This window comes from Ranitomeya variabilis, chromosome 2 (assembly GCF_051348905.1).
Source record: "Ranitomeya variabilis isolate aRanVar5 chromosome 2, aRanVar5.hap1, whole genome shotgun sequence".
In the NCBI taxonomy this organism is placed as follows: domain Eukaryota; kingdom Metazoa; phylum Chordata; class Amphibia; order Anura; family Dendrobatidae; genus Ranitomeya; species Ranitomeya variabilis.
The window spans coordinates 79,494,718-79,519,652 of NC_135233.1; the positions used below are offsets into that span (position 1 = coordinate 79,494,718).

The 24,935-nt window shown below is 42.1% G+C and overlaps 1 protein-coding gene across 1 annotated transcript in view; it reads right to left on the reverse strand.

Annotated features, from left to right (window-relative positions):
* Nucleotides 1-14,224, reverse strand: part of LOC143804462 (uncharacterized) — a 523,411-nt gene extending 509,187 nt beyond the window's left edge. Inside the window, exon 1 of the mRNA XM_077282577.1 lies at nt 12,126-14,224. Within this exon, the coding sequence (XP_077138692.1) occupies nt 12,409-14,085 (1,677 nt within the window). The 5' untranslated portion in view covers nt 14,086-14,224 and the 3' untranslated portion in view covers nt 12,126-12,408. The remainder of the gene's footprint in view (nt 1-12,125) is intronic.
* Nucleotides 14,225-24,935: the final 10,711 nt, after the last annotated feature.

Genomic DNA, 24,935 nt, shown 5'->3' on the forward strand with positions numbered 1-24,935 from the left:
TGCATCTTCCATTTGCCACCCCTTTACAACTGAATACAGATTTGATAGAATTTTCATTGAATTGAGATTGAAAGGTCAGTCCAGGGGAAGAAGCACATTTCTCTGATTATATATTGCATTTTCATTTGTATTATTGATTAACAAACTTAAAATTAAAATGACGGTTACTCTTTGAATAATGTGCAATTTATGTTCTAGCAACACTGAAATATATAATGCCACCTAGACTGATATACAACCAGTTCCACATTTTGTGTGCCACTTTTAAATCTTTAATCATCTTCATTTTTTAAAACAACACAAATGTACTCCAATTTACATCTTTGTAAGGAAATATGCTTATAAGCAGCCAGATGTTCAATGACTATATGAAATAATCCCTCCTCACAATGCTATGTATATTCTGCTGTGTTATAAAGATCCATAGAGGCTCAGATACACTGCTACATATTATTCACTGACTTCTTTATTAACTTTATTCAGGATGTTTAATGTAAAAGTTCTCATAGAAGCCAAGGCAATAAACGTTTAAAATGTGGCCCTGATGATGATGACAAGGTGCCCTTGACTCACGAAGAGTCAACCTTCAGCAGTCAGGAAAGGAAAACCCCCAGTGGAGGAAATCTCTCTAACAAACCATGGCTGAAGGACTGCCTTTCACTTAGGCTTTGGGTGTTCATTGATGACAACAGAGACTGAGCCCGGAATCTGCCTTATTGTGCAGTAGAAAACTCACTTATTCAGTGAGTGGGTCTAGCTGCTGAATATCCAGTAATGTCATATCCAGTGGTGGAGAACAGAGACCGAGCCCGGAATCTGCCTCGTTCTGCAGTAGGAAACTCACTTATTCAGTAAGTGCATCTAGCTGCTGAATATCCAGTAATGTCATATCCAGTGGTGGAGAACAGAGACCGAGCCCGGAATCTGCCTCGTTCTGCAGTAGGAAACTCACTTATTCAGTAAGTGCATCTAGCTGCTGAATGTCCAGTAATGTCATATCCAGTGGTGGAAAACAGAGACCAAGCCCGTAATCTGCCTCGTTCTGCAGTAGGAAACTCACTTATTCAGTAAGTGCATCTAGGTGCTGAATGTCCAGTAAGGTCATATCTAGTGGTGGAGAACAGAGACCGAGACTGTAATCTGCCTTGTTCTGCAGTAGGAAACTCACTTATTCAGTAAGTGCATCTAGCTGCTGAATATCCAGTAATGTCATATCCAGTGGTGGAAAACAGACCAAGCCCGTAATCTGCCTCGTTCTGCAGTAGGAAACTCACTTATTCAGTAAGTGCATCTAGGTGCTGAATGTCCAGTAAGGTCATATCCAGTGGTGGAGAACAGAGACCGAGCCCGGAATCTGTCTCGTTCTGCAGTAGGAAACTCACTGGTTTTGTGAGTGCATCTAGCTGCGGAATATCCAGTAATGTCTTGTCCAGTGGTGGAGAACAGAGACCGAGCCTGGAATCTGCCTCTTTCTGCAGTAGGAAACTCACTTATTCAGTGAGCAGTGAGGGTTTTTTTTTGTTTTTTTTTCTCTTGATAGTTTTGTGTTTGTGTATTTTTTTTCTTAAAGTATTCACAGGCGGCTGTGGTCCCTGTTGCTTTTTTTTCCCGGGCTGGCGACTGTGGTCCCTGGTGGCTCTGGAAGTATAAAGACCCTTGTAATCTACTATACACATTGAAATGTCAGCTTCATAGAATGCAAGTCTTCACACTCTCCGTCCTTCAGTTCCAGCCTATCCAGTGCAGCCAGCAGATGGTGGCATTTACTTGCAGCTGCTGTGCAATGTTGACTGAATGCATCTTCCATTTGCCACCCCTTTACAACTGAATACAGATTTGATAGAATTTTCATTGAATTGAGATTGAAAGGTCAGTCCAGGGGAAGAAGCACATTTCTCTGATTATATATTGCATTTTCATTTGTATTATTGATTAACAAACTTAAAATTAAAATGACGGTTACTCTTTGAATAATGTGCAATTTATGTTCTAGCAACACTGAAATATATAATGCCACCTAGACTGATATACAACCAGTTCCACATTTTGTGTGCCACTTTTAAATCTTTAATCATCTTCATTTTTTAAAACAACACAAATGTACTCCAATTTACATCTTTGTAAGGAAATATGCTTATAAGCAGCCAGATGTTCAATGACTATATGAAATAATCCCTCCTCACAATGCTATGTATATTCTGCTGTGTTATAAAGATCCATAGAGGCTCAGATACACTGCTACATATTATTCACTGACTTCTTTATTAACTTTATTCAGGATGTTTAATGTAAAAGTTCTCATAGAAGCCAAGGCAATAAACGTTTAAAATATGGCCCTGATGATGATGACAAGGTGCCCTTGACTCACGAAGAGTCAACCTTCAGCAGTCAGGAAAGGAAAACCCCCAGTGGAGGAAATCTCTCTAACAAACCATGGCTGAAGGACTGCCTTTCACTTAGGCTTTGGGTGTTCATTGATGACAACAGAGACTGAGCCCGGAATCTGCCTTATTGTGCAGTAGAAAACTCACTTATTCAGTGAGTGGGTCTAGCTGCTGAATGTCCAGTAATGTCATATCCAGTGGTGGAGAACAGAGACCGAGCCCGGAATCTGCCTCGTTCTGCAGTAGGAAACTCACTTATTCAGTAAGTGCATCTAGCTGCTGAATGTCCAGTAATGTCATATCCAGTGGTGGAGAACAGAGACCGAGACTGTAATCTGCCTTGTTCTGCAGTAGGAAACTCACTTATTCAGTAAGTGCATCTAGCTGCTGAATATCCAGTAATGTCATATCCAGTGGTGGAAAACAGAGACCAAGCCCGTAATCTGCCTCGTTCTGCAGTAGGAAACTCACTTATTCAGTAAGTGCATCTAGGTGCTGAATGTCCAGTAAGGTCATATCCAGTGGTGGAGAACAGAGACCGAGCCCGGAATCTGTCTCGTTCTGCAGTAGGAAACTCACTGGTTTTGTGAGTGCATCTAGCTGCGGAATGTCCAGTAATGTCTTGTCCAGTGGTGGAGAACAGAGACCGAGCCTGGAATCTGCCTCTTTCTGCAGTAGGAAACTCACTTATTCAGTGAGCAGTGAGGGTTTTTTTTTGTTTTTTTTTCTCTTGATAGTTTTGTGTTTGTGTATTTTTTTTCTTAAAGTATTCACAGGCGGCTGTGGTCCCTGTTGCTTTTTTTTCCCGGGCTGGCGACTGTGGTCCCTGGTGGCTCTGGAAGTATAAAGACCCTTGTAATCTACTATACACATTGAAATGTCAGCTTCATAGAATGCAAGTCTTCACACTCTCCGTCCTTCAGTTCCAGCCTATCCAGTGCAGCCAGCAGATGGTGGCATTTACTTGCAGCTGCTGTGCAATGTTGACTGAATGCATCTTCCATTTGCCACCCCTTTACAACTGAATACAGATTTGATAGAATTTTCATTGAATTGAGATTGAAAGGTCAGTCCAGGGGAAGAAGCACATTTCTCTGATTATATATTGCATTTTCATTTGTATTATTGATTAACAAACTTAAAATTAAAATGACGGTTACTCTTTGAATAATGTGCAATTTATGTTCTAGCAACACTGAAATATATAATGCCACCTAGACTGATATACAACCAGTTCCACATTTTGTGTGCCACTTTTAAATCTTTAATCATCTTCATTTTTTAAAACAACACAAATGTACTCCAATTTACATCTTTGTAAGGAAATATGCTTATAAGCAGCCAGATGTTCAATGACTATATGAAATAATCCCTCCTCACAATGCTATGTATATTCTGCTGTGTTATAAAGATCCATAGAGGCTCAGATACACTGCTACATATTATTCACTGACTTCTTTATTAACTTTATTCAGGATGTTTAATGTAAAAGTTCTCATAGAAGCCAAGGCAATAAACGTTTAAAATGTGGCCCTGATGATGATGACAAGGTGCCCTTGACTCACGAAGAGTCAACCTTCAGCAGTCAGGAAAGGAAAACCCCCAGTGGAGGAAATCTCTCTAACAAACCATGGCTGAAGGACTGCCTTTCACTTAGGCTTTGGGTGTTCATTGATGACAACAGAGACTGAGCCCGGAATCTGCCTTATTGTGCAGTAGAAAACTCACTTATTCAGTGAGTGGGTCTAGCTGCTGAATATCCAGTAATGTCATATCCAGTGGTGGAGAACAGAGACCGAGCCCGGAATCTGCCTCGTTCTGCAGTAGGAAACTCACTTATTCAGTAAGTGCATCTAGCTGCTGAATATCCAGTAATGTCATATCCAGTGGTGGAGAACAGAGACCGAGCCCGGAATCTGCCTCGTTCTGCAGTAGGAAACTCACTTATTCAGTAAGTGCATCTAGCTGCTGAATGTCCAGTAATGTCATATCCAGTGGTGGAAAACAGAGACCAAGCCCGTAATCTGCCTCGTTCTGCAGTAGGAAACTCACTTATTCAGTAAGTGCATCTAGGTGCTGAATGTCCAGTAAGGTCATATCTAGTGGTGGAGAACAGAGACCGAGACTGTAATCTGCCTTGTTCTGCAGTAGGAAACTCACTTATTCAGTAAGTGCATCTAGCTGCTGAATATCCAGTAATGTCATATCCAGTGGTGGAAAACAGACCAAGCCCGTAATCTGCCTCGTTCTGCAGTAGGAAACTCACTTATTCAGTAAGTGCATCTAGGTGCTGAATGTCCAGTAAGGTCATATCCAGTGGTGGAGAACAGAGACCGAGCCCGGAATCTGTCTCGTTCTGCAGTAGGAAACTCACTGGTTTTGTGAGTGCATCTAGCTGCGGAATATCCAGTAATGTCTTGTCCAGTGGTGGAGAACAGAGACCGAGCCTGGAATCTGCCTCTTTCTGCAGTAGGAAACTCACTTATTCAGTGAGCAGTGAGGGTTTTTTTTTTTTTTTTTTTTCTCTTGATAGTTTTGTGTTTGTGTATTTTTTTTCTTAAAGTATTCACAGGCGGCTGTGGTCCCTGTTGCTTTTTTTTCCCGGGCTGGCGACTGTGGTCCCTGGTGGCTCTGGAAGTATAAAGACCCTTGTAATCTACTATACACATTGAAATGTCAGCTTCATAGAATGCAAGTCTTCACACTCTCCGTCCTTCAGTTCCAGCCTATCCAGTGCAGCCAGCAGATGGTGGCATTTACTTGCAGCTGCTGTGCAATGTTGACTGAATGCATCTTCCATTTGCCACCCCTTTACAACTGAATACAGATTTGATAGAATTTTCATTGAATTGAGATTGAAAGGTCAGTCCAGGGGAAGAAGCACATTTCTCTGATTATATATTGCATTTTCATTTGTATTATTGATTAACAAACTTAAAATTAAAATGACGGTTACTCTTTGAATAATGTGCAATTTATGTTCTAGCAACACTGAAATATATAATGCCACCTAGACTGATATACAACCAGTTCCACATTTTGTGTGCCACTTTTAAATCTTTAATCATCTTCATTTTTTAAAACAACACAAATGTACTCCAATTTACATCTTTGTAAGGAAATATGCTTATAAGCAGCCAGATGTTCAATGACTATATGAAATAATCCCTCCTCACAATGCTATGTATATTCTGCTGTGTTATAAAGATCCATAGAGGCTCAGATACACTGCTACATATTATTCACTGACTTCTTTATTAACTTTATTCAGGATGTTTAATGTAAAAGTTCTCATAGAAGCCAAGGCAATAAACGTTTAAAATGTGGCCCTGATGATGATGACAAGGTGCCCTTGACTCACGAAGAGTCAACCTTCAGCAGTCAGGAAAGGAAAACCCCCAGTGGAGGAAATCTCTCTAACAAACCATGGCTGAAGGACTGCCTTTCACTTAGGCTTTGGGTGTTCATTGATGACAACAGAGACTGAGCCCGGAATCTGCCTTATTGTGCAGTAGAAAACTCACTTATTCAGTGAGTGGGTCTAGCTGCTGAATGTCCAGTAATGTCATATCCAGTGGTGGAGAACAGAGACCGAGCCCGGAATCTGCCTCGTTCTGCAGTAGGAAACTCACTTATTCAGTAAGTGCATCTAGCTGCTGAATGTCCAGTAATGTCATATCCAGTGGTGGAGAACAGAGACCGAGACTGTAATCTGCCTTGTTCTGCAGTAGGAAACTCACTTATTCAGTAAGTGCATCTAGCTGCTGAATATCCAGTAATGTCATATCCAGTGGTGGAAAACAGAGACCAAGCCCGTAATCTGCCTCGTTCTGCAGTAGGAAACTCACTTATTCAGTAAGTGCATCTAGGTGCTGAATGTCCAGTAAGGTCATATCCAGTGGTGGAGAACAGAGACCGAGCCCGGAATCTGTCTCGTTCTGCAGTAGGAAACTCACTGGTTTTGTGAGTGCATCTAGCTGCGGAATGTCCAGTAATGTCTTGTCCAGTGGTGGAGAACAGAGACCGAGCCTGGAATCTGCCTCTTTCTGCAGTAGGAAACTCACTTATTCAGTGAGCAGTGAGGGTTTTTTTTTGTTTTTTTTTCTCTTGATAGTTTTGTGTTTGTGTATTTTTTTTCTTAAAGTATTCACAGGCGGCTGTGGTCCCTGTTGCTTTTTTTTCCCGGGCTGGCGACTGTGGTCCCTGGTGGCTCTGGAAGTATAAAGACCCTTGTAATCTACTATACACATTGAAATGTCAGCTTCATAGAATGCAAGTCTTCACACTCTCCGTCCTTCAGTTCCAGCCTATCCAGTGCAGCCAGCAGATGGTGGCATTTACTTGCAGCTGCTGTGCAATGTTGACTGAATGCATCTTCCATTTGCCACCCCTTTACAACTGAATACAGATTTGATAGAATTTTCATTGAATTGAGATTGAAAGGTCAGTCCAGGGGAAGAAGCACATTTCTCTGATTATATATTGCATTTTCATTTGTATTATTGATTAACAAACTTAAAATTAAAATGACGGTTACTCTTTGAATAATGTGCAATTTATGTTCTAGCAACACTGAAATATATAATGCCACCTAGACTGATATACAACCAGTTCCACATTTTGTGTGCCACTTTTAAATCTTTAATCATCTTCATTTTTTAAAACAACACAAATGTACTCCAATTTACATCTTTGTAAGGAAATATGCTTATAAGCAGCCAGATGTTCAATGACTATATGAAATAATCCCTCCTCACAATGCTATGTATATTCTGCTGTGTTATAAAGATCCATAGAGGCTCAGATACACTGCTACATATTATTCACTGACTTCTTTATTAACTTTATTCAGGATGTTTAATGTAAAAGTTCTCATAGAAGCCAAGGCAATAAACGTTTAAAATGTGGCCCTGATGATGATGACAAGGTGCCCTTGACTCACGAAGAGTCAACCTTCAGCAGTCAGGAAAGGAAAACCCCCAGTGGAGGAAATCTCTCTAACAAACCATGGCTGAAGGACTGCCTTTCACTTAGGCTTTGGGTGTTCATTGATGACAACAGAGACTGAGCCCGGAATCTGCCTTATTGTGCAGTAGAAAACTCACTTATTCAGTGAGTGGGTCTAGCTGCTGAATATCCAGTAATGTCATATCCAGTGGTGGAGAACAGAGACCGAGCCCGGAATCTGCCTCGTTCTGCAGTAGGAAACTCACTTATTCAGTAAGTGCATCTAGCTGCTGAATATCCAGTAATGTCATATCCAGTGGTGGAGAACAGAGACCGAGCCCGGAATCTGCCTCGTTCTGCAGTAGGAAACTCACTTATTCAGTAAGTGCATCTAGCTGCTGAATGTCCAGTAATGTCATATCCAGTGGTGGAAAACAGAGACCAAGCCCGTAATCTGCCTCGTTCTGCAGTAGGAAACTCACTTATTCAGTAAGTGCATCTAGGTGCTGAATGTCCAGTAAGGTCATATCTAGTGGTGGAGAACAGAGACCGAGACTGTAATCTGCCTTGTTCTGCAGTAGGAAACTCACTTATTCAGTAAGTGCATCTAGCTGCTGAATATCCAGTAATGTCATATCCAGTGGTGGAAAACAGACCAAGCCCGTAATCTGCCTCGTTCTGCAGTAGGAAACTCACTTATTCAGTAAGTGCATCTAGGTGCTGAATGTCCAGTAAGGTCATATCCAGTGGTGGAGAACAGAGACCGAGCCCGGAATCTGTCTCGTTCTGCAGTAGGAAACTCACTGGTTTTGTGAGTGCATCTAGCTGCGGAATGTCCAGTAATGTCTTGTCCAGTGGTGGAGAACAGAGACCGAGCCTGGAATCTGCCTCTTTCTGCAGTAGGAAACTCACTTATTCAGTGAGCAGTGAGGGTTTTTTTTTGTTTTTTTTTCTCTTGATAGTTTTGTGTTTGTGTATTTTTTTTCTTAAAGTATTCACAGGCGGCTGTGGTCCCTGTTGCTTTTTTTTCCCGGGCTGGCGACTGTGGTCCCTGGTGGCTCTGGAAGTATAAAGACCCTTGTAATCTACTATACACATTGAAATGTCAGCTTCATAGAATGCAAGTCTTCACACTCTCCGTCCTTCAGTTCCAGCCTATCCAGTGCAGCCAGCAGATGGTGGCATTTACTTGCAGCTGCTGTGCAATGTTGACTGAATGCATCTTCCATTTGCCACCCCTTTACAACTGAATACAGATTTGATAGAATTTTCATTGAATTGAGATTGAAAGGTCAGTCCAGGGGAAGAAGCACATTTCTCTGATTATATATTGCATTTTCATTTGTATTATTGATTAACAAACTTAAAATTAAAATGACGGTTACTCTTTGAATAATGTGCAATTTATGTTCTAGCAACACTGAAATATATAATGCCACCTAGACTGATATACAACCAGTTCCACATTTTGTGTGCCACTTTTAAATCTTTAATCATCTTCATTTTTTAAAACAACACAAATGTACTCCAATTTACATCTTTGTAAGGAAATATGCTTATAAGCAGCCAGATGTTCAATGACTATATGAAATAATCCCGCCTCACAATGCTATGTATATTCTGCTGTGTTATAAAGATCCATAGAGGCTCAGATACACTGCTACATATTATTCACTGACTTCTTTATTAACTTTATTCAGGATGTTTAATGTAAAAGTTCTCATAGAAGCCAAGGCAATAAACGTTTAAAATGTGGCCCTGATGATGATGACAAGGTGCCCTTGACTCACGAAGAGTCAACCTTCAGCAGTCAGGAAAGGAAAACCCCCAGTGGAGGAAATCTCTCTAACAAACCATGGCTGAAGGACTGCCTTTCACTTAGGCTTTGGGTGTTCATTGATGACAACATAGACTGAGCCCGGAATCTGCCTTATTGTGCAGTAGAAAACTCACTTATTCAGTGAGTGGGTCTAGCTGCTGAATGTCCAGTAATGTCATATCCAGTGGTGGAGAACAGAGACCGAGCCCGGAATCTGCCTCGTTCTGCAGTAGGAAACTCACTTATTCAGTAAGTGCATCTAGCTGCTGAATGTCCAGTAATGTCATATCCAGTGGTGGAGAACAGAGACCGAGACTGTAATCTGCCTTGTTCTGCAGTAGGAAACTCACTTATTCAGTAAGTGCATCTAGCTGCTGAATATCCAGTAATGTCATATCCAGTGGTGGAAAACAGAGACCAAGCCCGTAATCTGCCTCGTTCTGCAGTAGGAAACTCACTTATTCAGTAAGTGCATCTAGGTGCTGAATGTCCAGTAAGGTCATATCCAGTGGTGGAGAACAGAGACCGAGCCCGGAATCTGTCTCGTTCTGCAGTAGGAAACTCACTGGTTTTGTGAGTGCATCTAGCTGCGGAATGTCCAGTAATGTCTTGTCCAGTGGTGGAGAACAGAGACCGAGCCTGGAATCTGCCTCTTTCTGCAGTAGGAAACTCACTTATTCAGTGAGCAGTGAGGGTTTTTTTTTGTTTTTTTTTCTCTTGATAGTTTTGTGTTTGTGTATTTTTTTTCTTAAAGTATTCACAGGCGGCTGTGGTCCCTGTTGCTTTTTTTTACCGGGCTGGCGACTGTGGTCCCTGGTGGCTCTGGAAGTATAAAGACCCTTGTAATCTACTATACACATTGAAATGTCAGCTTCATAGAATGCAAGTCTTCACACTCTCCGTCCTTCAGTTCCAGCCTATCCAGTGCAGCCAGCAGATGGTGGCATTTACTTGCAGCTGCTGTGCAATGTTGACTGAATGCATCTTCCATTTGCCACCCCTTTACAACTGAATACAGATTTGATAGAATTTTCATTGAATTGAGATTGAAAGGTCAGTCCAGGGGAAGAAGCACATTTCTCTGATTATATATTGCATTTTCATTTGTATTATTGATTAACAAACTTAAAATTAAAATGACGGTTACTCTTTGAATAATGTGCAATTTATGTTCTAGCAACACTGAAATATATAATGCCACCTAGACTGATATACAACCAGTTCCACATTTTGTGTGCCACTTTTAAATCTTTAATCATCTTCATTTTTTAAAACAACACAAATGTACTCCAATTTACATCTTTGTAAGGAAATATGCTTATAAGCAGCCAGATGTTCAATGACTATATGAAATAATCCCTCCTCACAATGCTATGTATATTCTGCTGTGTTATAAAGATCCATAGAGGCTCAGATACACTGCTACATATTATTCACTGACTTCTTTATTAACTTTATTCAGGATGTTTAATGTAAAAGTTCTCATAGAAGCCAAGGCAATAAACGTTTAAAATGTGGCCCTGATGATGATGACAAGGTGCCCTTGACTCACGAAGAGTCAACCTTCAGCAGTCAGGAAAGGAAAACCCCCAGTGGAGGAAATCTCTCTAACAAACCATGGCTGAAGGACTGCCTTTCACTTAGGCTTTGGGTGTTCATTGATGACAACAGAGACTGAGCCCGGAATCTGCCTTATTGTGCAGTAGAAAACTCACTTATTCAGTGAGTGGGTCTAGCTGCTGAATGTCCAGTAATGTCATATCCAGTGGTGGAGAACAGAGACCGAGCCCGGAATCTGCCTCGTTCTGCAGTAGGAAACTCACTTATTCAGTAAGTGCATCTAGCTGCTGAATGTCCAGTAATGTCATATCCAGTGGTGGAGAACAGAGACCGAGACTGTAATCTGCCTTGTTCTGCAGTAGGAAACTCACTTATTCAGTAAGTGCATCTAGCTGCTGAATATCCAGTAATGTCATATCCAGTGGTGGAAAACAGAGACCAAGCCCGTAATCTGCCTCGTTCTGCAGTAGGAAACTCACTTATTCAGTAAGTGCATCTAGGTGCTGAATGTCCAGTAAGGTCATATCCAGTGGTGGAGAACAGAGACCGAGCCCGGAATCTGTCTCGTTCTGCAGTAGGAAACTCACTGGTTTTGTGAGTGCATCTAGCTGCGGAATGTCCAGTAATGTCTTGTCCAGTGGTGGAGAACAGAGACCGAGCCTGGAATCTGCCTCTTTCTGCAGTAGGAAACTCACTTATTCAGTGAGCAGTGAGGGTTTTTTTTTGTTTTTTTTTCTCTTGATAGTTTTGTGTTTGTGTATTTTTTTTCTTAAAGTATTCACAGGCGGCTGTGGTCCCTGTTGCTTTTTTTTCCCGGGCTGGCGACTGTGGTCCCTGGTGGCTCTGGAAGTATAAAGACCCTTGTAATCTACTATACACATTGAAATGTCAGCTTCATAGAATGCAAGTCTTCACACTCTCCGTCCTTCAGTTCCAGCCTATCCAGTGCAGCCAGCAGATGGTGGCATTTACTTGCAGCTGCTGTGCAATGTTGACTGAATGCATCTTCCATTTGCCACCCCTTTACAACTGAATACAGATTTGATAGAATTTTCATTGAATTGAGATTGAAAGGTCAGTCCAGGGGAAGAAGCACATTTCTCTGATTATATATTGCATTTTCATTTGTATTATTGATTAACAAACTTAAAATTAAAATGACGGTTACTCTTTGAATAATGTGCAATTTATGTTCTAGCAACACTGAAATATATAATGCCACCTAGACTGATATACAACCAGTTCCACATTTTGTGTGCCACTTTTAAATCTTTAATCATCTTCATTTTTTAAAACAACACAAATGTACTCCAATTTACATCTTTGTAAGGAAATATGCTTATAAGCAGCCAGATGTTCAATGACTATATGAAATAATCCCTCCTCACAATGCTATGTATATTCTGCTGTGTTACACAGGCCAACAAAAAACAACTTTTTTTATGTTTCTTTGATGAAAATAGGCAAATATTACTAATTTTGGGTCGAGAAACTCAAATATACCCACAGAATTGTTTAATTAGCTCTCGTTTTTTAGATACACGCCATGGATGTATGTGCTGTAGGTAGCGAGAAGCATTCATTACAAGAGTATAAATTGCACACAAATGTCATGTTCAAACTTGAAATATTGTTTAAAATATGATTAAAATAGCAAGAACACAATACATTAACTGAACACAACAGTTCAGACAAGACCTATTCACGAGAACGCTTTCTTTTTGCTTGTCTATTGAAGTTTTCTTCTGGTACATCTCTGATTAATGTCCAACAGTAGTCTGCAAGCATGGAAGCATTCCACTTGCCCTGATATCTTTGTTCCATATTTAAAATATCTTGGTGGAATCGCTCACCATGCTCATCGCTTACTGCACCACAATTGTCCGGGAAGAAATCCAGATGAGAGTCCAGAAAGTGTATTTTTAATGACATGTTGCAGCCTAATTTATGATACTTCGTAAGAAGGTTATTCACAATATCAACATAGTTATCAACTCGTCTGTTTCCCAAGAAGCCACGTACAACATCTCTGAAGGCTTGCCATGCCGCCTTCTCATTGCCTTGTAGGATCTCGTCAAAATTTCCATCCCTAAGTAGGTCACGAATTTGAGGACCAATGAAGACACCTTCTTTCACTTTAGCATCACTGAGTTGTGGAAACTTCCCTCTGAGGTACTTAAAAGCATTTCCTTCTTGGTTCATTCCCTTAACAAAATTTTTCATAAGACCAAGTTTAATGTGTAGCGCCGGCAGAATGATTTTACTGCGTTCAACAAGTGGACAGTGTTGAACATTCTTAATTCCAGGACACATTTTGTCCCTTGTAGGCCACACTTTTATATTGTAGTGAGAAGATCTAGCACGGCTGTCCCACTCACATAGGAAACAGCAATATTTTGTGTATCCCAACTGCATGCCTAACAATATTGCAACCACTTTCAAGTCTGCACAGATCTGCCATTGGTGGTCACTGTATTTTATTGCGTCCAGAAGCAGTTTCATATTGTTGTAGGTTTCTTTCATGCAAACAGCATGGCCTACAGGAACGGAAGGAAGAACATTTCCATTGTGCAATAGTACAGCTTTTAAACTAACCTTTGAACCGTCGATGAAAAGTCTCCAATCTAGTGGGTTGTACTGAACATTCATAGCGGACATTAAACCATCAACACTGGTGCAGAAAACGAGATTGTCTTGCTTTTTAAAATAAACATGTAAATCTCTTTGTCGATGCCTATAGGCAGTCACTTTAACATTGTACAGTAGAAAGTTCCATTGTTTTAATCTTGAAGCCAGAAGCTCTGCCTTTTCTTTCGACAGGTCCAGGTCGCGTATCAGATCATTGAGTTCACCCTGAGAAAGCAAATGTGGTTCATTTGATGCAGACTGTGAATCATATTCAAGATCTTGTGATGAACTTCCGGGCGATTCTTCCTCCTGATCTGATTCCAGTACATATTCCTTTGGAGGGCGAGGAACGGGAAGATCTTTCCCATGTGGGACTGGTCTTATAGCCGAGGGGATGTTAGGGTACTCAATAGTCCCCTTCTTTTTTCTTGACATGCCATGCTGAAGAGGAGCAACCATGCAGAAATAGCAGTCGTCTACATGATTTCTTGGCTCCCTCCAAATCATTGGCACACCAAAACGCATAGAACGTCCTTTATTCTTCAACCATGCAACCAGATTTACTGAACAACTATTGCAGCAAATGTGTGGAGCCCAGGGCTTCTCCTGATCACCAACCTTTACACCAAAGTAATGATGGTAAGCAGTCTTCACAAGTGGAGTAATTGGTCTTCTTTGGTTGGCAAATGTCACATAACCACACACGTAACAAAAATTGTTAACAATATTTGCACATTTACGAGGCATTTTCAAAGTGTAAATTCTCTCCACAAAATTACTGCAACAAGAGAAAGAGACTTCAATTAGTACAAACTATGCAGACACAATGAATAAAATGGCTGACATTGGTTCAACAGGTCTGTAATCAGGTTTACCAATACACATTTGTTGAAAATTCAAAATTTCCCTATTTTCCTGCATAATAATCTTAACCCCTTCCCGACATGTGACGGTATAGTATGTCACATGTCGGGACCCCCGCTTTGATGTGCGCTCCGGCGGTGAGCGCACATCAAAGTCGCGACATGTCAGCTGTTTTTTACAGCTGACATGTGCGCGCAATAGCGGCGGGTGAAATCGCGATCACCCGCCGCTATTAACTAGTTAAATGCCGCTGTCAAACACAGACAGCGGCATTTAACTACCGCATCCGGCCGTGCGGCCGGATATGAGCGCATCGCCGACCCCCGTCACATGATCGGGGGTCGGCGATGCATCAGGAAGGTAACCATAGAGGTCCTGGAGACCTCTATGGTTACTGATTGCCGGTGGCAGTGAGCGCCCCCCTGTGGTCGGCGCTCACAGCACACCTGCAATTCTGCTGTGTAACAGCGATCTTATGATCGCTGCTGCATAGCAGAGCCGATCGGGCTGTGCCTGCTTCTAGCCTCCCATGGAGGCTATAGAAGCATGGCAAAAGTAAAAAAAAAAAGTTTTTAAAAATGTGAAAAAAATAAAAAAAACATAAAAGTTTAAATCACCCCCCTTTCGCCCCAATCAAAATAAATAAATAAAAAAAAACCCCAACCTACACATATTTGGTATCGCCGCGTTCAGAATCGCCCGATCTAGCAATAAAAAAAAAGCATTAACCTTATCGCAAAACGGCGTAATGAGAAAAAAAATCGGAACGCCAGAATTACGTTTTTTTGGTCGCCACGACATTGCATTAAAATGCAATAACGGGCGATCAAAAGAACGTATCTGCACCAAAATGCTATCATTAAAAACGCCAGCTCGGCACGCAAAAAATAAACCCTCACCCGACCCCAGATCACGAAAAATGGAGACGCTACGGGTATCGGAAAATGGCGCAATTTTGTTTTGTTTTGTTTTTTGCAAAGTTTGGAATTTTTTTTCACCACTTAGGTGAAAAATAACCTAGTCATGTTAGGTGTCTATGAACTCGTAATGACCTGGAGAATCATAATGGCAGGTCAGTTTTAGCATTTAGTGAACCTAGCAAAATAGGCAAGCAAAAAACAAGTGTGGGATTGCACTTTTTTTGCAATTTCACTGCACTTGGAATTTTTTTCCCGTTTTCTAGTACACGACATGGTAAAACCAATGATGTCGTTCAAAAGTACAACTCGTCCCGCAAAAAATAAGCCCTCACATGGCCAAATTGACGGAAAAATAAAAAAGTTATGGCTCTGGGAAGGAGGGGAGCGAAAAACGAAAACGGAAAAACGGAAAAAGCTCCGGGGGTGAAGGGATGACATGTATCTCAGCAACAAGAGCTAATAATGATTTTTAAGTAACATATTCGTTTTTAGGATGCTAAAATTATTACAAACCAGCTATTTTCATTTCAGACACATTTTCACTGTTGGCCAGTGATTATAAAGATCCATAGAGGCTCAGATACACTGCTACATATTATTCACTGACTTCTTTATTAACTTTATTCAGGATGTTTAATGTAAAAGTTCTCATAGAAGCCAAGGCAATAAACGTTTAAAATGTGGCCCTGATGATGATGACAAGGTGCCCTTGACTCACGAAGAGTCAACCTTCAGCAGTCAGGAAAGGAAAACCCCCAGTGGAGGAAATCTCTCTAACAAACCATGGCTGAAGGACTGCCTTTCACTTAGGCTTTGGGTGTTCATTGATGACAACAGAGACTGAGCCCGGAATCTGCCTTATTGTGCAGTAGAAAACTCACTTATTCAGTGAGTGGGTCTAGCTGCTGAATATCCAGTAATGTCATATCCAGTGGTGGAGAACAGAGACCGAGCCCGGAATCTGCCTCGTTCTGCAGTAGGAAACTCACTTATTCAGTAAGTGCATCTAGCTGCTGAATATCCAGTAAGGTCATATCCAGTGGTGGAGAACAGAGACCGAGCCCGGAATCTGCCTCGTTCTGCAGTAGGAAACTCACTTATTCAGTAAGTGCATCTAGCTGCTGAATGTCCAGTAATGTCATATCCAGTGGTGGAAAACAGAGACCAAGCCCGTAATCTGCCTCGTTCTGCAGTAGGAAACTCACTTATTCAGTAAGTGCATCTAGGTGCTGAATGTCCAGTAAGGTCATATCTAGTGGTGGAGAACAGAGACCGAGACTGTAATCTGCCTTGTTCTGCAGTAGGAAACTCACTTATTCAGTAAGTGCATCTAGCTGCTGAATATCCAGTAATGTCATATCCAGTGGTGGAGAACAGAGACCGAGCCCGGAATCTGCCTCGTTCTGCAGTAGGAAACTCACTTATTCAGTAAGTGCATCTAGCTGCTGAATGTCCAGTAATGTCATATCCAGTGGTGGAGAACAGAGACCGAGACTGTAATCTGCCTTGTTCTGCAGTAGGAAACTCACTTATTCAGTAAGTGCATCTAGCTGCTGAATGTCCAGTAATGTCATATCCAGTGGTGGAAAACAGAGACCAAGCCCGTAATCTGCCTCGTTCTGCAGTAGGAAACTCACTTATTCAGTAAGTGCATCTAGGTGCTGAATGTCCAGTAAGGTCATATCCAGTGGTGGAGAACAGAGACCGAGCCCGGAATCTGTCTCGTTCTGCAGTAGGAAACTCACTGGTTTTGTGAGTGCATCTAGCTGCGGAATGTCCAGTAATGTCTTGTCCAGTGGTGGAGAACAGAGACCGAGCCTGGAATCTGCCTCTTTCTGCAGTAGGAAACTCACTTAGGCCGGTTTCACACGTCAGTGGCTCCGGTACGTGAGGTGACAGTTTCCTCCCGTACCGGAGACACTGACACACGTAGACCCATAAAAATCAATGCATCTGTTCAGATGTCATTGATTTTGTGCGGACCGTGTGCGGACCGTGTCTCCGTGTGCCAAACACGGAGACATGTCAGTGTTCGTGGGAGCGCACGTTTTACACGGACCCAATAGAGTCAATGGGTCCGCGTAAAACACGCACCTCACACGGACATTCTCCGTCTGGGGTCCGTGTGGCGTGCCGGAGACAGCGCTACAGTAAGCGCTGTCCCCCCCACATGGTGCTGAAGCCGCCATTCATATGTTCCCTGTAGCAGCGTTTGCTATAGAGAAAATATGAATGATAGTGTTTAAAATAAAGATCCATGTGTCCGCCGCCCTCCCACCCCCTGTGCGCCCCCCCCGCTGGTCAGCAAATACTCACCCGGATCCCCCGTCGGCAGTCGCTCCTTCCTGGTCTGGCCGCGGCTTCTCTACTGTATGCGGCCGATTACACTCATGAATATGTGGCTCCACCTCCAATAGGGGCGGAGCCGCCTATTCATGAGTGTAAATGAGCGGCCCCACGTGACCGCATACAGTAGGAGGCGCGGCCAGACCAGGAAGGAGCGACAGCCGACGGGGGACCCGGATAAGTATTTTCTGACCAGCGGGGGGGCGCACAGGGGGTGGGGGGGCGGCGGACACATGGATCTTTATTTTAAACACTATTCTTCATATTTTCCCTGCAGCAAACGTTGCTGCAGGGATGATATGAATCGCAGCTTCAGCACCATGCAGAGTGGGTACCACACGCTCCGTGTGGTACCCACTCGCCATACGGGCGGCACACGTGTGCCGCAGGTATGGCCTCCGTGAGTTCCCAGGCACACGGACACGGATAACTCCGGTACCGATTTATTCCGGTACCGGAATTATCTGGACGTGTGGGACAGCCCTTATTCAGTGAGCAGTGAGGGGTTTTTTTTGTTTTTTTTTCTCTTGATAGTTTTGTGTTTGTGTATTTTTTTTCTTAAAGTATTCACAGGCGGCTGTGGTCCCTGTTGCTTTTTTTTCCCAGGCTGGCGACTGTGGTCCCTGGTGGCTCTGGAAGTATAAAGACCCTTGTAATCTACTATACACATTGATATGTCAGCTTCATAGAATGCAAGTCTTCACACTCTCCGTCCTTCAGTTCCAGCCTATCCAGTGCAGCCAGCAGATGGTGGCATTTACTTGCAGCTGCTGTGCAATGTTGACTGAATGCATCTTCCATTTGCCACCCCTTTACAACTGAATACAGATTTGATAGAATTTTCATTGAATTGAGATTGAAAGGTCAGTCCAGGGGAAGAAGCACATTTCTCTGATTATATATTGCATTTTCATTTGTATTATTGATTAACAAACTTAAAATTAAAATGACGGTTACTCTTTGAATAATGTGCAATTTATGTTCTAGCAACACTGAAATATATAATGCCACCTAGACTGATATACAACCAGTTCCACATTTTGTGTGCCACTTTTAAATCTTTAATCATCTTCATTTTTTAAAACAACACAAATGTACTCCAATTTACATCTTTGTAAGGAAATATGCTTATAAGCAGCCAGATGTTCAATGACTATATGAAATAATCCCTCCTCACAATGCTATGTATATTCTGCTGTGTTATAAAGATCCATAGAGGCTCAGATACACTGCTACATATTATTCACTGACTTCTTTATTAACTTTATTCAGGATGTTTAATGTAAAAGTTCTCATAGAAGCCAAGGCAATAAACGTTTAAAATGTGGCCCTGATGATGATGACAAGGTGCCCTTGACTCACGAAGAGTCAACCTTCAGCAGTCAGGAAAGGAAAACCCCCAGTGGAGGAAATCTCTCTAATAAACCATGGCTGAAGGACTGCCTTTCACTTAGGCTTTGGGTGTTCATTGATGACAACAGAGACTGAGCCCGGAATCTGCCTTATTGTGCAGTAGAAAACTCACTTATTCAGTGAGTGGGTCTAGCTGCTGAATGTCCAGTAATGTCATATCCAGTGGTGGAGAACAGAGACCGAGCCCGGAATCTGCCTCGTTCTGCAGTAGGAAACTCACTTATTCAGTAAGTGCATCTAGCTGCTGAATGTCCAGTAATGTCATATCCAGTGGTGGAGAACAGAGACCGAGACTGTAATCTGCCTTGTTCTGCAGTAGGAAACTCACTTATTCAGTAAGTGCATCTAGGTGCTGAATGTCCAGTAAGGTCATATCCAGTGGTGGAGAACAGAGACCAAGCCCGTAATCTGCCTCGTTCTGCAGTAGGAAACTCACTTATTCAGTAAGTGCATCTAGGTGCTGAATGTCCAGTAAGGTCATATCCAGTGGTGGAGAACAGAGACCGAGCCCGGAATCTGTCTCGTTCTGCAGTAGGAAACTCACTGGTTTTGTGAGTGCATCTAGCTGCGGAATGTCCAGTAATGTCTTGTCCAGTGGTGGAGAACAGAGACCGAGCCTGGAATCTGCCTCTTTCTGCAGTAGGAAACTCACTTATTCAGTGAGCAGTGAGGGTTTTTTTTTGTTTTTTTTTCTCTTGATAGTTTTGTGTTTGTGTATTTTTTTTCTTAAAGTATTCACAGGCGGCTGTGGTCCCTGTTGCTTTTTTTTCCCGGGCTGGCGACTGTGGTCCCTGGTGGCTCTGGAAGTATAAAGACCCTTGTAATCTACTATACACATTGAAATGTCAGCTTCATAGAATGCAAGTCTTCACACTCTCCGTCCTTCAGTTCCAGCCTATCCAGTGCAGCCAGCAGATGGTGGCATTTACTTGCAGCTGCTGTGCAATGTTGACTGAATGCATCTTCCATTTGCCACCCCTTTACAACTGAATACAGATTTGATAGAATTTTCATTGAATTGAGATTGAAAGGTCAGTCCAGGGGAAGAAGCACATTTCTCTGATTATATATTGCATTTTCATTTGTATTATTGATTAACAAACTTAAAATTAAAATGACGGTTACTCTTTGAATAATGTGCAATTTATGTTCTAGCAACACTGAAATATATAATGCCACCTAGACTGATATACAACCAGTTCCACATTTTGTGTGCCACTTTTAAATCTTTAATCATCTTCATTTTTTAAAACAACACAAATGTACTCCAATTTACATCTTTGTAAGGAAATATGCTTATAAGCAGCCAGATGTTCAATGACTATATGAAATAATCCCTCCTCACAATGCTATGTATATTCTGCTGTGTTATAAAGATCCATAGAGGCTCAGATACACTGCTACATATTATTCACTGACTTCTTTATTAACTTTATTCAGGATGTTTAATGTAAAAGTTCTCATAGAAGCCAAGGCAATAAACGTTTAAAATGTGGCCCTGATGATGATGACAAGGTGCCCTTGACTCACGAAGAGTCAACCTTCAGCAGTCAGGAAAGGAAAACCCCCAGTGGAGGAAATCTCTCTAACAAACCATGGCTGAAGGGCTGCCTTTCACTTAGGCTTTGGGTGTTCATTGATGACAACAGAGACTGAGCCCGGAATCTGCCTTATTGTGCAGTAGAAAACTCACTTATTCAGTGAGTGGGTCTAGCTGCTGAATGTCCAGTAATGTCATATCCAGTGGTGGAGAACAGAGACCGAGCCCGGAATCTGCCTCGTTCTGCAGTAGGAAACTCACTTATTCAGTAAGTGCATCTAGCTGCTGAATGTCCAGTAATGTCATATCCAGTGGTGGAGAACAGAGACCGAGACTGTAATCTGCCTTGTTCTGCAGTAGGAAACTCACTTATTCAGTAAGTGCATCTAGCTGCTGAATATCCAGTAATGTCATATCCAGTGGTGGAAAACAGAGACCGAGCCCGTAATCTGCCTTGTTCTGCAGTAGGAAACTCACTTATTCAGTAAGTGCATCTAGCTGCTGAATGTCCAGTAATGTCATATCCAGTGGTGGAAAACAGAGACCAAGCCCGTAATCTGCCTCGTTCTGCAGTAGGAAACTCACTTATTCAGTAAGTGCATCTAGGTGCTGAATGTCCAGTAAGGTCATATCCAGTGGTGGAGAACAGAGACCGAGCCCGGAATCTGTCTCGTTCTGCAGTAGGAAACTCACTGGTTTTGTGAGTGCATCTAGCTGCGGAATGTCCAGTAATGTCTTGTCCAGTGGTGGAGAACAGAGACCGAGCCTGGAATCTGCCTCTTTCTGCAGTAGGAAACTCACTTATTCAGTGAGCAGTGAGGGTTTTTTTTTGTTTTTTTTTCTCTTGATAGTTTTGTGTTTGTGTATTTTTTTTTCTTAAAGTATTCACAGGCGGCTGTGGTCCCTGTTGCTTTTTTTTCCCGGGCTGGCGACTGTGGTCCCTGGTGGCTCTGGAAGTATAAAGACCCTTGTAATCTACTATACACATTGAAATGTCAGCTTCATAGAATGCAAGTCTTCACACTCTCCGTCCTTCAGTTCCAGCCTATCCAGTGCAGCCAGCAGATGGTGGCATTTACTTGCAGCTGCTGTGCAATGTTGACTGAATGCATCTTCCATTTGCCACCCCTTTACAACTGAATACAGATTTGATAGAATTTTCATTGAATTGAGATTGAAAGGTCAGTCCAGGGGAAGAAGCACATTTCTCTGATTATATATTGCATTTTCATTTGTATTATTGATTAACAAACTTAAAATTAAAATGACGGTTACTCTTTGAATAATGTGCAATTTATGTTCTAGCAACACTGAAATATATAATGCCACCTAGACTGATATACAACCAGTTCCACATTTTGTGTGCCACTTTCAAATCTTTAATCATCTTCATTTTTTAAAACAACACAAATGTACTCCAATTTACATCTTTGTAAGGAAATATGCTTATAAGCAGCCAGATGTTCAATGACTATATGAAATAATCCCTCCTCACAATGCTATGTATATTCTGCTGTGTTATAAAGATCCATAGAGGCTCAGATACACTGCTACATATTATTCACTGACTTCTTTATTAACTTTATTCAGGATGTTTAATGTAAAGGTTCTCATAGAAGCCAAGGCAATAAACGTTTAAAATGTGGCCCTGATGATGATGACAAGGTGCCCTTGACTCACGAAGAGTCAACCTTCAGCAGTCAGGAAAGGAAAACCCCAAGTGGAGGAAATCTCTCTAACAAACCATGGCTGAAGGACTGCCTTTCACTTAGGCTTTGGGTGTTCATTGATGACAACAGAGACTGAGCCCGGAATCTGCCTTATTGTGCAGTAGAAAACTCACTTATTCAGTGAGTGGGTCTAGCTGCTGAATGTCCAGTAATGTCATATCCAGTGGTGGAGAACAGAGACCGAGCCCGGAATCTGCCTCGTTCTGCAGTAGGAAACTCACTTATTCAGTAAGTGCATCTAGCTGCTGAATGTCCAGTAATGTCATATCCAGTGGTGGAGAACAGAGACCGAGACTGTAATCTGCCTTGTTCTGCAGTAGGAAACTCACTTATTCAGTAAGTGCATCTAGCTGCTGAATATCCAGTAATGTCATATCCAGTGGTGGAAAACAGAGACCGAGCCCGTAATCTGCCTTGTTCTGCAGTAGGAAACTCACTTATTCAGTAAGTGCATCTAGCTGCTGAATATCCAGTAATGTCATATCCAGTGGTGGAAAACAGAGACCAAGCCCGTAATCTGCCTCGTTCTGCAGTAGGAAACTCACTTATTCAGTAAGTGCATCTAGGTGCTGAATGTCCAGTAAGGTCATATCCAGTGGTGGAGAACAGAGACCGAGCCCGTAATCTGCCTCGTTCTGCAATAGGAAACTCACTTATTCAGTAAGTGCATCTAGGTGCTGAATGTCCAGTAAGGTCATATCCAGTGGTGGAGAACAGAGACCGAGCCCGGAATCTGTCTCGTTCTGCAGTAGGAAACTCACTGGTTTTGTGAGTGCATCTAGCTGCGGAATGTCCAGTAATGTCTTGTCCAGTGGTGGAGAACAGAGACCGAGCCTGGAATCTGCCTCTTTCTGCAGTAGGAAACTCACTTATTCAGTGAGCAGTGAGGGTTTTTTTTTGTTTTTTTTTCTCTTGATAGTTTTGTGTTTGTGTATTTTTTTTTCTTAAAGTATTCACAGGCGGCTGTGGTCCCTGTTGCTTTTTTTTCCCGGGCTGGCGACTGTGGTCCCTGGTGGCTCTGGAAGTATAAAGACCCTTGTAATCTACTATACACATTGAAATGTCAGCTTCATAGAATGCAAGTCTTCACACTCTCCGTCCTTCAGTTCCAGCCTATCCAGTGCAGCCAGCAGATGGTGGCATTTACTTGCAGCTGCTGTGCAATGTTGACTGAATGCATCTTCCATTTGCCACCCCTTTACAACTGAATACAGATTTGATAGAATTTTCATTGAATTGAGATTGAAAGGTCAGTCCAGGGGAAGAAGCACATTTCTCTGATTATATATTGCATTTTCATTTGTATTATTGATTAACAAACTTAAAATTAAAATGACGGTTACTCTTTGAATAATGTGCAATTTATGTTCTAGCAACACTGAAATATAGAATGCCACCTAGACTGATATACAACCAGTTCCACATTTTGTGTGCCACTTTTAAATCTTTAATCATCTTCATTTTTTAAAACAACACAAATGTACTCCAATTTACATCTTTGTAAGGAAATATGCTTATAAGCAGCCAGATGTTCAATGACTATATGAAATAATCCCTCCTCACAATGCTATGTATATTCTGCTGTGTTATAAAGATCCATAGAGGCTCAGATACACTGCTACATATTATTCACTGACTTCTTATTAACTTTATTCAGGATGTTTAATGTAAAAGTTCTCATAGAAGCCAAGGCAATAAACGTTTAAAATGTGGCCCTGATGATGATGACAAGGTGCCCTTGACTCACGAAGAGTCAACCTTCAGCAGTCAGGAAAGGAAAACCCCCAGTGGAGGAAATCTCTCTAACAAACCATGGCTGAAGGACTGCCTTTCACTTAGGCTTTGGGTGTTCATTGATGACAACAGAGACTGAGCCCGGAATCTGCCTTATTGTGCAGTAGAAAACTCACTTATTCAGTGAGTGGGTCTAGCTGCTGAATGTCCAGTAATGTCATATCCAGTGGTGGAGAACAGAGACCGAGCCCGGAATCTGCCTCGTTCTGCAGTAGGAAACTCACTTATTCAGTAAGTGCATCTAGCTGCTGAATGTCCAGTAATGTCATATCCAGTGGTGGAGAATAGAGACCGAGCCCGGAATCTGCCTCGTTCTGCAGTAGGAAACTCACTTATTCAGTAAGTGCATCTAGCTGCTGAATGTCCAGTAATGTCATATCCAGTGGTGGAGAACAGAGACCGAGACTGTAATCTGCCTTGTTCTGCAGTAGGAAACTCACTTATTCAGTAAGTGCATCTAGCTGCTGAATATCCAGTAATGTCATATCCAGTGGTGGAAAACAGAGACCAAGCCCGTAATCTGCCTCGTTCTGCAGTAGGAAACTCACTTATTCAGTAAGTGCATCTAGGTGCTGAATGTCCAGTAAGGTCATATCCAGTGGTGGAGAACAGAGACCGAGCCCGTAATCTGCCTCGTTCTGCAATAGGAAACTCACTTATTCAGTAAGTGCATCTAGGTGCTGAATGTCCAGTAAGGTCATATCCAGTGGTGGAGAACAGAGACCGAGCCCGGAATCTGTCTCGTTCTGCAGTAGGAAACTCACTGGTTTTGTGAGTGCATCTAGCTGCGGAATGTCCAGTAATGTCTTGTCCAGTGGTGGAGAACAGAGACCGAGCCCGGAATCTGTCTCGTTCTGCAGTAGGAAACTCACTGGTTTTGTGAGTGCATCTAGCTGCGGAATGTCCAGTAATGTCATATCCAGTGGTGGAGAATAGAGACCGAGCCCGGAATCTGCCTCGTTCTGCAGTAGGAAACTCACTTATTCAGTA